This window comes from Poecilia latipinna, unplaced genomic scaffold (genome assembly GCF_001443285.1).
Source record: "Poecilia latipinna isolate Pla-1442-1.1 unplaced genomic scaffold, P_latipinna-1.0 Scaffold1653, whole genome shotgun sequence".
NCBI lineage: Eukaryota > Metazoa > Chordata > Actinopteri > Cyprinodontiformes > Poeciliidae > Poecilia > Poecilia latipinna.
This window is the reverse complement of record NW_015114269.1, coordinates 126,398-140,590: the sequence shown is the minus strand read 5'-3', so window position 1 is coordinate 140,590 and position 14,193 is coordinate 126,398. Positions and strand designations below refer to the sequence as shown.

Sequence of the window (14,193 nt, the reverse complement as noted above, 5' to 3'; positions counted from 1 at the left end):
AGTTGAAGTCACATCTTTGAACATACACCCATTGTTAGATTTAAAAGTAACCCCTGGCAAGCCATTGAATGATAATCTTGTTTGGCCCTTGGACAAATTAAATGCTTTCTCAGAACACTGTTTCGAACTTTTAACCCTAATAAAATCCATTAGTGACCAAGCCTCTCTAAGCACACACCACATCTCAAGAGAGATTAAGCCAAAGCATAAAGGCTTTTTGTTTATTACACTCAGAAAACAAATATAAAAATATGTTGTTATATGATTAGGTAAATACAATTGATGAAAAACACGTTTATCCATGTTTCTAGAAAAAAAAATGAATTGCTTGTTTTACTCAAAGATGTTGAAATATGCATAATTTCTGTGATACCATTTATTTCATGCCATAAATACTTTATTATTTATCAAATTCCATTAAATAATCAACATGTGGCTTTGTTGAGGAGCGTTCTTGTTGACAGACATGATTAGCGAATAATAAAAGAACGCAATGTGGTGTCCAGATTGAAAGACTTCCCCCCCTTTGAACACAGACTCAAGCAAAGCAGCTATTCAGCAGTGGGATGGATCCTGACTACTAAAGAGGAAGAGGGAGAGAGAGATAGAGAGAGGGAGACCGACGGCGAAGGCGAGAGAGAGAGAGCAAGAAATGGGGGAGTGGTGGGAGAGAGAAAGGAGGCGAAAATCAGAGTGAAAGGCTCCACACGGCAGAATATAAATCTGTATGTTAACAGGACTAAAGCTCGGGGGTCTTGAGGTGGCTTTAGTGCTAATGCTGCTCGGGGGGTGCTTATAAAGCCTCAAGAGGTGGTCTTCTTTCTTAACTGTGGATCTGTGCAAAAAAGGAAGTGGAACCCGTGGAATCAGTGAACGCCGGTGTGTCAGGCACGGTGGTGGGCTGGTCGGAGGTCTCTGACCCCCTCATTTTCATTTCTTGGAAGAAAAGAGAAGCGCTAAGAGACACCAGAGAAAAAGGAAGGTGACAGCGAGGGACCAGTGAGCCATTTCTCTCTTTATTACTCTCATTCAGAAAACCATTGCCGCCTATTATCAATGCGATGTAGAGGCATTCTCTCCGATTGGAGGAGGAAGGGTCCCATTGACTGCTGAGGCTTAGCGCCCCTCTTTAAACGCTAGTCCTTTTCATCTCATTCCCCCCTCTCATTGCCTATATCCTTCTGTCTGCTGTTTTCTGTTCTCTTTCCTTGTCCCTTTCTTTTGACTCGACTCAGGAATCAGGAGACATTACGTTTTTGGTAGAAGTGGGTGTTTCTGTCATTGTTATTGGTGCCTCTGCAAAGGACAGCTGAGCGTGGAGAGTGAGAGACAGCTTTGGAGATAATAAAACGGCAAACTGAACGAAAAGGGGGGACCTGGCACTCCAGGAACAGCTGACAAACCAATGGCATGCGAGACTCGATGAAAAGAAAAGTGTTACAGAGTCTGACAACCATTTTAAGGTAGCTATTTACTGAAAATATTTCTCCTTCTTGGAGAAAAAAAAAGAGACAGTGTGCCAAACATCACTGCTGGTTACATTTTGCTTTTCCTGTTGCTAAGCAAAGTCTCTAACCTGAAGTTCGTTGAGTACTGAGCATCACTTTACAGCCATGAAAGGAAGCTCAGAGGAAAGCATTGAAAGTGTCAGGCCCTCGAACCTGCAAGCATTTGCCAACATATCCACCCTACATGGCATGAGCCACATATTTGCCTACGGACACATGACATTCCGTCGATTTCTTTGGACTATTTCTTTCTTGGGCTCATTAAGCTTACTGATGCTGGTCTGCATGGATCGGGTGTCGTATTACCTAGAGTATCCTCACGTCACCAAATTGGACGAAGTGGCAGCCACAAACCTCACCTTTCCTGCTGTTACCTTCTGCAACCTCAATGAATTTCGTTTCTCCAAAATCACTAAAAATGACCTTTATCACGTTGGAGAGCTCCTGGCCCTCCTTAACAATAATCACCAGATCGCCAACCCACACTTGGCTGAAGCTGAGGTTCTGGCTGTACTAAAGGAAAAGGCGAACTTCCAGAACTTCAAGCCCAAGCTCTTCAATATGACAGATTTCTATAACCGAACAGGGCATGACATCGGTGACATGCTTCTGCAGTGCACCTTTCGGGGAGAGGATTGCTTCGCTGTAAATTTCACCACAGTAAGTCACCAGCTTGCAATTTGCACTCTTTTTATTTATTGTCAGAGTTGGCAGTCTGTCACTTTTTTATTTTTATTTTTGGAGACGTTTAGATTGGGTTCCAGTTTCAACTGTGCAGTTTGTTTTAAAAAGATGCCTGACTGCAGTAATTTTCTGCTTTAAGATGGAGGACGTTGTAGTTAAGTTTTTGTGAATGACTTGTAAAGCTTTGTTGCAAGTGTTGGTTTGCATCCATTAGCCATGCAATGAACAATTGCTGAAAACTCTTGAGGTAAAGATGTGTCCAAAGCAATGCTCCCTTTATTTTCTCAGTGATCCGTGAAGACGGCTCTCTGGATGACAGAAACATTTTTGATATGTTTTGTATCTTGTCATTGCAATTCAAGAAAACTTTTTGCCCACTGTTAGTTTGCGATCAAAAAGAAACCAGAGTAGGACCAGCCGTTTTAGAGCTCTCAATATTTTTTCTTTTATCTTCCGCTTCACACACTTCAGTTTACAGCATATCATGTCAGTCAAAACAAGAAGAGGGAGAATCTCCCTCTCGTCTGAACCACTTGGCTTTTAAGGGATTGGCTTCCACCAGGACTAATTAGAGGGGTGGAGACATTCACATTTCTAGAAAGAAAGAGCATTTGTACTAAACTATTCCTAAAAAAATGTCTACACAGTTACATTTAACTCAAACAAAACTAGAAACAAAAAGAACAATCGGGATCCAAACATAATCAAAAATACATCTCTCCTCCATCTCAGACAATTAATTTTCCCAATGAGGCTGATTGAAAACACCAGGTACTTGTCAGCACTGCTCATGGGCGCGCTTCCATGGCAGCACATGACCAGGTGACCTCAAAGAGAAGAGAAGATGATTAAAACAAGTAAATAAATCAAGTTACATTCCCCAAACACAATACATTTACCCAAATAAATTAGAATATATAAAGTACACAAAAACAGTACTTGTTAGGGAGGGGGTAAATCCCTCACACCCACTCATTTTGGAGAGGTAATTTGAGCATCATTGGTGAAATTGATTAATTTCCTCATAAACTTGTGGAGCTGGGAATTTGTCATCCTAATCCTATCTGATCTACCAGCCATTACTCATCACTGCTTTAAAATGGTTTTCAGTTGTAACTACGTAGGAGTAACAGCTTATTTCTGTGGTTATATTTTATTACAGTAATGATAAGAAAAGGTGCAGTAGTGCTGAACGTTAACCAAGCATTAGTCCTCACTGTCTGCCCAGCTGTGCTCTTCAATCACTGTACAAGATTACTCTGGTACAAGTCTGTAAGAGTGAGGTAACAGCTATTGTATTACCTGTCTAATATTATGGTCAAAGTAACACTAGTAGTAGTAGGTCTTTTAGCGAGTTAATGTGAGAACTGCTGTGCTTTGCTGACGATCAGGATAGACCTTCATAAATTTTACTTTTAGTGATAGTTTCTGTTTTTTTGAGACAGACCTTTGCCCATGTTTTCCTGGTACATGACTCTGTTTCTAGTAAGTACTGTCATCAGCCTACAGAGTTTCTGCTTGATATGCAACATTTTTAGATGGGTGTAACTTCTTAAGGAAACTAAAAATGACACGATTCATAATTTTCCAATAGTATATTTCATTCTAAGGAGATCATTGAATTTTACTTTAGCTGTGACTTATCAATTAGGCTGATCAATGCAGGTTATTAGTAAGCTATTTTATTGAAACAATTGCAAACTGTTAAATACATTACTGTGTGCTTGTGAACATGGTTGTTGGTGTCAGACAGGCTGGTATTAGTAACTGCTAGTGTACTGGGATTTTCAGGCTAAATCCCCTTTATAATAATTGAGCATGATTTAAATACCACAGTCTTCATGACTATTGTTCACCATGTCAATTCTTTTGCGACCACAGTTACATATTTTTTTTTCATAAGGATAATACACCATGTTACAAAGCTCAAATAATTCTAACTACTTTGTCAAAATGACGATGACACTAGAGAACAACAATCTAGTCTAATATTATTCAGTCATTAGATTTCAATTGACTGTTGTACCTTAGTGTTTTGGTGAAGTAGTGGACTTGCATAATAGACAATAGACTTGCGTACAAATGACAGATGTGCTGCAACTTCAGTTTTTTCTTGTTTTGTGTTGTTTTTTATCATGGTTGTCTGTCTTATCTTTCAAGTCCAAACTTGACAAATCAACATCTAACTTTATTTATCTCTCAAATGAGTTCATTCCACTTAAAAATATGACTGCATTTCTCAGTTGCATCTTTAATCAACCATGAAAGAAGTCTTCTGAGAAAGCTATTTTATAAGTGACTGGCTACAATCTGCTGAGTTGATCAAGGCGTATCTCTTCTGAGATATTAATGTAATCCTGCTTTTTGGTTTTTATGTCTTTTTAATTTGTGTCACAAATGTTGCAAATCGGAAATGCCTTCATTAACATGTTTGTTTCCAAGCAGCACTCAGGAGTGTCGAGACAAACAGGAATTATTCATGGGAGGATAATTGCTTGACAGAAAGTGTCAGCTGAGCTGGTGGTGAAATAAGTCTTCCTGTGTGTCAACTTTCTTGTTGTTTTTCAGTAGATATCTCAGTCCAGAAATGTAAAATTCAGCCTGGAATCAAACTTGAACATTCTTGTTGGTACTCACTAATCATTGTGGCATATTCTTTGGATGGAGTGCATTGCTAAACCATAAACGTTATATGCGCTCAGTGGGCAGAGATGTGTTTGTCAGGAATCGGGTCGATTATATACCCATTTAGAAGACTATCTGATGCTGTGTCTGATGATAATCTCAAACAACTAACTGCAAGCATTTGCTGTTTGCTCACTAGGAGTAACAGAGTTCTTAACAAGATTCCAAAATTGTGTTCTGTTCATTAGAATTATCCCAAAAACAAAAAAAAAACAAAAAACAAAAAAAAAAAAAAAATATATATATATATATATATTTCTTTATTTTGGGTGTTTTTAAGTCCCTTTTAATTTGTTATATGATGCCTTGCAAAAGTTTTCATTCTGAACTGTCTTAGCATACATTGCTTTTCCCAAATTGAATTTTCAATTTCTGTTGAAGGAGTTAATGTAATGAATCAACATAAAGTTGAGCATAATTGCTAAGTGGAACAGGAATGTTGTGTGTGACAAATACAAATCTGAAAAGTGTAGTGTGCATTTTTATTCAGCCCCTTCGCAACAAAATTTAGATCCACATTTACAACTGAAGGATTGTTTTTTTGTCTGTTTTTGAGTATACCCCTACCAGTTTTGCACATGTAGGGTGGATTCTCACAGTCTTGTTGTCCTGTAGAGGTCTAGTCCATTAGGTCTGAAAGTTCGGTTCATTTGGGGAGGTGTCATTGTGCTTGAACTTTGATGCAGACTTGAGCCTAAAATCATAGGTCTTGTGAACCAAGTGCAGGGTGCATAGAAAAAAAGGCAGGGAATTGTGGTTAAGCACAATCAAAATAAATGTGTGTAGCAAGATTTCCAAAGTCACATGTGGAGGGAGGACATTTTAAAACCTCTGATGCATATGCAATCAAAATTTATTATACGTGCTGGTAAGTACAAGACCAATCAAGTTTTAAAGCTAATTAGGGAGGAAGGGGAGGTTATGGGTTTCATCCATACAGTTGAGCAGCACTGCACATAAGATAAATAAACTTAGCCATCGATATATATATATTGCATGCTGTTTCTGATTATTTTTAGAGGTTTCAGAGTAAAATATTCATGTTACCTGCAAAAGCAGGTAACATGCAGACTTTATTTGTAAAAACATGGAAAATGTAGTGTTGTTCCTTGTCACAGTTGTGAGTTAGTTTGTGTTAATCTGTTGTATGAAATCTCAATAACGTACAGTTCAGAGATTATAACACATTTTGAAAAGTTTTCGGGGAAGAAATACTTTTTCAAGGATTGTATCCTTTCATATTCTCCTATGTTGTCCTATATAACAGCAGACTCAATATTCACTGGAAGTATACTAATAAACTTATAATTTCTTTTATTCAAATTCTTCTCACAGACATGTTGAGGGATGGATTTACAATGCAAAGGACTGTGTGAGTGATGAGCTTTGACCTTGAATAAATTGTGGAAGAATTCCATTAAGTCCTGGTTATGATTCAGCTGGGAAACAAAGCTTTCGAAATGTTTTCCATCATTATGGATGGGAGGCCAAGGGGAGACTGGCACTCTGCATTTCAAATGCTATTAGCCACTTTTCGGTCTTTTGTGGTTTTTGTCAGGCAAATAATATCAGTTTAGTGGATATGAGCTGGGTTTGTTATTCCCAATTTAAAAACAAATCAAGATAACTTATTTCTCTATCACCCACTTAATTTTTTGTGAATCTGGAATTACATTTTGCCTAGTTGGTTCACAAGAAAGATTGTTTATCCACACAGGATGCAAGACAAATTATCCTGAGTTGCCAGAGTGACACCTCTGGCATTAATGCTGACGGGCCTGTTGCTTTGTGAGAAAACAATTGCTATGCACTTGATTCTTGTTTTTAAACTTTGTAGTAGCATTTCTCAGTTTCCAGGCCTATGAATATTAGCAACGTCATTCTGAGAAGCAGTCAGAAAATATTTTATCTATGTGTTAGTAATTCATAATGTTCTGACTCTTTTGATTCTAACAACTGGTAAAATCCTGTAAATCAGTTCCAAATTTCAAACAGCATCCCCCTCTGAATCAGTTTAAATGTTGTTTTAATTGCCTTTGCCCAGGGGAGACAGTGTTATGAGAAATGATACCAGTAGTGTAAATTAGACAAAGTAAGATATAAAAGAGAGTAAAATTAAAAATATATTACACGTATATAGAAATATTTAAATAATTTATTTCTGTTACTTTTGATGATTATTGCTCATAGCTCATAAAACCCCAAACTCAGAAAATGTGAATATTACATAATTTAATATTGAAATTTCAACCTGCTGAAAAGGATACCCATGCATTATATACCCAGTCAGGACTTCAGAATTACCTCATCAAGCAGTGCGGCATTGATGAGGTGGTTCTACTGAGGAGTAATCACAGTTATATTTCAATTTTCAGAGAAACTGAATCTGAACTCTTCTTAGTTGTAAGCCATAATCAAATACTTTTCATGTGATAAAATAAGTTTCACATTTTGATATTGATTTACTAAATTACTTTTGCTTTTTGATAATATTCTTCATTACTGAGATTTACCTGGTATTATTTTTTTTTTTTATTATTAAAGTTTTGTTAAAATGAACAAAGAATATCTGCACAAGATTTGTTTGTATACTTTGGCAAATCCATGGCTGCAGTATTACAAATTGGTTAATTCCAAATTCATGCTTAACCAGAGCAAATGTGGTTGTTAGAATTTTTAGAAACAGATCTTTTTGGAGCACTAACAAACCAATGCAGATGTTTTTTTTAAGGAAAGGAAAGAGCAGGACACATTTGTACTTCATATTATGGATTGTTTTAAACATTTATTAGAAATCTTGTCATTTGAGATATGATTTAGACTTTTTCTTTTTAAAGCCCTTCCTTTTCCGCTTTTCTGTGAAAGAAGAAAGTATTTTTCAGCTGTGAAGAAGATTGAAATACAGCTAACTGTGCTTTAATTTAAAGTTTCTGTAATTTGAAGTGAAAATGGATGGTTTTAAGAAATGACCTTCATCCAGAGGGATATATTGAGTTGCAGGGACTCTTGAAAACCCACATTTAACATTATGTAAATGACACCTGGATTGATAAAAGACCGCAGCCTCTGATCAGGAGGTTGATTATCATAATCTGATAGTGTGGTAGCTCTCTTTCTCTTTAGTCTTAATATACCCTGGCAAGTTCTTCTTGGATGCGTCTCTGCTCAGTCTTGCAGAGATTGTAAAATCAGTATTCATCATCACATTTTTGCTGAAGCTCTGTCTTTAAGATGAGAGTCATCTTTCATCTTTATTCCCTGATGACAGCAGGGTGCCAAGAGGATAAAACATGGTTACAGCTGAGACTCAGACTGTCTGACCTATGGACCTACAGATAGATGAATAAAGTTTTTTAGGAAGAGGGTTAGAAATTTGAGAAAACAAATTCTGAAAATGTATAATAATTGAGCCAGAGAGGGTATTTGTCAGACACTGATGTCACGAATGGTGTTTAACAGCTTTACTATGGTCATTGATAACTCAACTAAAGCAGCTAAAATACTTTCATAGCTTCTTTGTTAGTAGATCGGGTTGTTCATTCATGGGAATCTGTGACAGCTGAAACTGCAGAGAAACATTTCAATGTTCCAAATGCGTCTGTTAATTTTCACAATAATGAGCAAGATCATATTTTTACAGAATCTTTTTTTTTTATTATTTGTTCAAATCCAGAAACTTCCTGTTTACTGTATGACGTGAATCAACTTGAATCAAACATGTTGGGTGTCCTTCCTCAAGCTTTTCACAATAGTCTGCTGAAATTGAAATCTAACAGACCTTGAATAACTGAGTCAGGTTTTTAGGTTGCCTTATTCTCATACACCTTTTCTGCCCAAATATTTGCAATGGAACTCATATTAAAGCTTTGTGATGAAAAGTATTTACATTAACTTTGCTGTCCTTAAGCCACTTTCTAACTAATTTGAAGAATTTTGGTTCATTTGGTTCATTGATGTAAATAATGTTGAAAATGTTGCTTTAATATTTCCAAATAATGCTTTTTCCTCATGATTCCATCTATTTTGTTCAGTCCAACCAATCCCTCCTATAGCAACACATCAACACTGCATGATTCTTGCACTGTTGTGCTCTCAGGTTCAGGTTTCCACTTTTTACCTCCATCATGGTCATAAGACCAATTTTAAGTCTATTCAGCCCATGAAACATGTCTTAAAAAGAAAAGGAAACACAGACAGATATGTGTAAATAATCTTGAAGATAAGCAGAGGTAAAGCTTCCAAAAAGACAATCATGAGAAACTTTTTTCTGGGAATCATGCCCATAAATGATTAAATGGATAAAGACTAGAAAGTGCAAAGGCACTGACTTACAATAAACAAAAGCAAACAATTCATCTGTTGTGCATAAATCCATGTACAAAGCAAAGACGTTACCACAACAAGAAGCAGACGTTCCACATGCAAAACTTTCAGCTCCAGTCACTGATGCATCATCCTGCTCATGTGTTAAGCATATTTGAAGGCTGATTCTTGGAACATATCTAACTTTGCCGTTCAGCTGTCTGGAACAAGTATTCTTAAAATCTACATCATTATCGCAACAAATTTCAGAAGAATATCCTAAATATGCACAGTGCCACTGGCTGCTCAGCAGCAGAGACGGATGCAGTATGTGAACATGGTGAAGGCAGAGAAGAGGAAAGAAAGAAATGACACTCAACTGAGTAATGTTTCATGTGTTTGTGAAGAGCTGGTGAAACACTGATAGAGCAAAAAACGAATCACCCTAAAATCAAAGCCACAGACGGAGTGGAAAAAAAAAAAAAGAAAATATCAACAGATTTGGTAATAACAGATCAGTTGTATACCAAAGAAATGTTTAATATGGTGATAAATGATTTTGTCTAGAGTTTATTCTGGATTTATAAGTTGTATTGATTTTCATAAGTTGCCATGACAAATTTACTTTAAATACTAACAAGGAATTCTTTGAATCAGCATGTACTGATTTAATTGGCAAGTACTCCAAACATCAATCACAAGTCAATGATCAAACATAGACTGCAAAATATAGTCACTGTAGAAATATGTTGGCAGGAAATATGTACATTTTGTCCAACATTAATTTATAAGAAGGTTGGCTGTAGTGATGTCTAAGTTTCTTGAATTAGCAAGCAACAGTGTACATCGGTAGCTTATTTGGAACTGAAGCAGAAAGACGAGCCACACTGAGCTGTGGTCCAACCAGTTTCATAAATGTAGTTGATTAATCAATTATCCCCCTTTGAAACTTTTTTTTTTGTTGACATTTTTACATTTAAGCTTTTTGCTTAATGTCAGCGTGACATAAAAAATGGAGATAGAGATGAATAACATCTGTGTTCAGGCGAGAAAGGCTCTGTCACTAAAAGCAAATGTATTTTCTCATTTAGTGGCTACATTTTAGCATCAAAACAGATCTAAAAAATAAATGTATAACACCTTTGAATAAATACCATCTCTGTTTAGCTCACAAATTTGAAGTCAGGTACAAAAAAGTAGAGATACAGCAATGTTATTGTGCACACAATATCTGCTGTTTAGCTAAAAATAATTATATATGCATTTTATTTGTTTCTGCTAGTATAAGAGCTAGACTGGTAATTAGATGCTTTCATTTCCGGTGTTTATCCTTCAAGGCAGTGCATGTCCCATTCTTCATTCTGCCCTGGGGAGTGCTTCTGTCCTCTCCATTAAAAGTCACAGACTCTCGCTGAAAGGTGTAAAGGACCAATGGTTGGTTGTTTTTTTGCACGTGGATACCAACAAAAATGAATCAGTCAATGTAACAGCCCACCAAGACATCATTACATCACTGAGCAGAACTGAATTACAGCAATCTATATATGCTTGTGACTCTAGGTTGAACCATGCTGGGAAAGTACTCCATCACTCCTATAGGAGCTGAGTTAAGAAGAAAGGATTTCTTTAAAAATCAGCTTTGCCATAATTGTTGAACACCTTTGATGATAAGCTTTGATGTTGAGCATTTTACTTTGTTCAGCATGAGGGTATAAAAACAATATCCACTTAGTTATCAAGTGGATATTGATAACTAAGTGCATTTACAATTTAGGTAAATGCACCTGTGGTTTCTGCACATGAGGAAAGGGTTTCTATACGCTGCTGCAGGAGAGAATGTAAGAGCTTAATTTCCCTCTTACATTTTCAAACAGTTAAACAGCATACCCAGCGGACTGCCTTCCTGCAGAGCAAAATCGATACAAAAGTTTCTTCTACTTTAGATCTCCTGTAAAAAAATAAATAAAACTAAAGAATTCCAATTCATTTGGCATATTTTAGTACCTATGCTAAGAAAACCAAACCTTCTTAAAACAAATCTGGTAAATGTAATGAGTTTTCCCTGGAGTCTCAGAACATGTGTGTTATTATCCGAATCAATAATGATTTCTCGACTGTTGCCAGTTAATGACTTTACCTTTGTGTGTTTGTGTGTTAGGTTGAGATACAAATTTTACAATTATAAAAACGTGAAACTAATGCAGAAGACTACACATGACAGTCATGATACTATCATACAAATATGTGTAATAGTATACATTGAGTGTTGGTAAAAATTTAGAATATTCTTCCCCAATGATTTGCCAATACAAAGAATGATAATTGATAAATTACATAAATCAAATTCTTAAAAATGTTTTCTTAATTTAAGAGTTGACTTTTTTCTTCTAACGTGACTCTTTTTGAGCACTGAAGAGATAAACGAACCTAAACACTTGATCAGTTTTACATAAGTTCCCTCCTTTTTCTATTGTTGAGGGTGCTGTGCTAGTCAGAGGTCAAATGAAGATGTAGTCAACTGTACATTGTCATTAGAAATGGTTTTGCACTATTCTAACATTCGTGAATACTTTGCCTGCAATTAAGTTTCAGTTTCTGTAGCTGTATGTTGTGGACAGTTTTGATTTGTAAATGTTTTGTCATTGAGCATATTGTAAATCGACATACTTTTTACAATATTTATATTGGAAAATGCATAAATCTATATATATATATATATAGTGGAAAAAATTTTTTGCTCATATGTCATCTTGGAAGAAACAGCAATCAGAAGATTTCAGTTGCAATGTGCAACTGAAATCCAGATGTTACGATTGTTGAGTATGTTTTGCCTAATTTTTACTTCTGCTTGACAAAAAAATATATTGAACAACAAATCCAGATTAGTAAAAGTTCTGGCTTATATCAGTTGAATGAAGAGTGTACAGTGCCACATATTTCTATTCTTTGAACAGTTTCAACATTCTAAATGTCTTCATAAATAAAAATCTGAAAATGAAACAAAATCAAGTGGCATCAGACTTATTCAGTGCTTTATTAGGACACTCAAAGATGTTTCACATGAAATCTGTCATTTCTTTTCACATTCACATACTGATGATAGCAAGCTACTGGATTGTAGCCATAGCTGAGTATTGCATTCTTGTGTAGGCTATTTGGCTCCCTACACTGTGATCCACAGCATCTCTTACAGAACACTTTCCAAACCGTTATCCAACAAATTAATAGTATGTTATGATTACAAATCTGAAAAGACAAGGCCATTCAGCTAGATTAATAGGACTGGTAAAGATGGTCTTAATCAGAGAAGCAGTCGAGACCTATGGTCGTGGAAGAGTCAGCGTTATCCACTCAAATCTGGCCTTATTCGATGATATCCATATGTAATTTTGTAGTTCTCTAAACGCCATCTAGAAGAGACAGTAAACATGTGGAAGAAAATCCTCTGGTTAAATGAGACCAAAATTAAACTTTTTCAGTTGCATGAAAATTTGTTTGAGGAAAAAACTGAACACAACAGATCACCCTGAAAACACTGTTCCCTTTTGTGCAATATCACTGTGGTAACATCATGCAATGGGAAGGGCTCCAAATTGATGGGGGGGAAAACAAGCTAAATAAAGAACAAGACTGGTGGAAAATCTGTTCACTATTTAGCAGGACAACCACCCAAAACATCCAGTGAGATTTAATTAAAACATTGGTGATTTTAATGTTTTTATCTTTAAAAGAGAGAGAGGTTAGAGTCCTTGTCAAACGGAGTTTTGACTAAAGTACAAAGGGTTGGAGTCCCAGTTGACAGAAAGTTCTACAGCTTTTTATTTCTCTTTCTCACTGTTAACGTTTTAATTATGTTTTCTAATTCTCTTTCTCACATACTCTTTTTATTTTAATTATGTGAAGCACTTTGAAATGCCTTGTTGCTGAAATGTGCTATACAAATAAAATTTGATTGATTGATTTACATTGTCGCACTATGTGTGTCCCAGTCAAAGTAAAGACTTGAGTCAATTTAAAAATCAATGGTTCGAATTTAGAATTGATGTTCATCAGTGAAAAAATAAATTTCTCCAGATGAACAAAGCTTATGAAATTATAAACTAATTATGGCACTTTTTAAATTTTAATTTAAAAGAATATTTAAACCATCAATTTTTTCCATGCAAATCACAATGATGTGCTACTTTGTGATGGTCTACCACATACAATCCTAATTAAATATATTTTGAGGCTCTAATGTGACAACATGCCAAAAAGTTTAAATGTATGGATACTTGGCACTTTACTGAACATTTAATTTGCTATTGATTTTAGGAGAGACAACTATTTATTTTCCAAGTTCTATACTAGTGATGATCACACTATGAGACACTTAATTCAAGTCACATATTGTTATTCTGTATGTGTAGAGTAGTAAAGAGCAGGACTCATTTAGTGGGAATGAACCTATGGATGTTTTGATTTCTTGGTTTGTGGGAACCAACACGAACCAATATCCCTAAATAAAATAACATAATGTTGTTTTTCAGTAAAGGTCATTCATACTGAAATCAAAGAATAGTTTCCCATAATGCATTTGTATGCCTCAACAAAAGGTTGATAGGAGATTATGCGATTATGTTTTTGCTTCAAAACAAGAACTTCTATGTTTGTTGTTGCGTGGACACAGTGAGCAGTGTGCACCTTGTGTTTGCATCACTGCGTTTCCCATTAACGTGTAACCAACAGAATGAGGCAGGACAAATGAATATGCCTCTGCGTAAATTGATTCTGCCTCCTACATGTTCAGACTGTTCATTAATTCTTATCAAATTTTACCCAGAGGTTAAAACCGGGCTGCACCTTTAGCTCCTAACATTTTAGTTCATCAGACCACTAATCACACAGACACGTTGTTGGAGAAATCGTTACATCTGTCATTACCTTGATTTTGACCTGTGATGCACTACTATGAATAGTGCTTTGGTTTGTTACTCATTTACATTCATGATATAGTTTATCTTCTTTTAGAGTG

At 35.9% G+C, this 14,193-nt stretch overlaps 1 protein-coding gene across 2 annotated transcripts in view; it reads left to right on the top strand.

The window, feature by feature from the left end:
• Positions 1-633: 633 nt before the first annotated feature.
• Positions 634-14,193, top strand: part of asic1c (acid-sensing (proton-gated) ion channel 1c) — a 109,721-nt gene continuing 96,161 nt past the window's right edge. The window contains exon 1 of one of the 2 annotated variants that reach the window (XM_015059717.1): positions 634-2,168. In XM_015059717.1, the coding sequence (XP_014915203.1) occupies positions 1,614-2,168 (555 nt within the window). In that variant the 5' untranslated portion in view covers positions 634-1,613. The remainder of the gene's footprint in view (positions 2,169-14,193) is intronic. The other variant, XM_015059716.1, reaches the window with a different exon arrangement.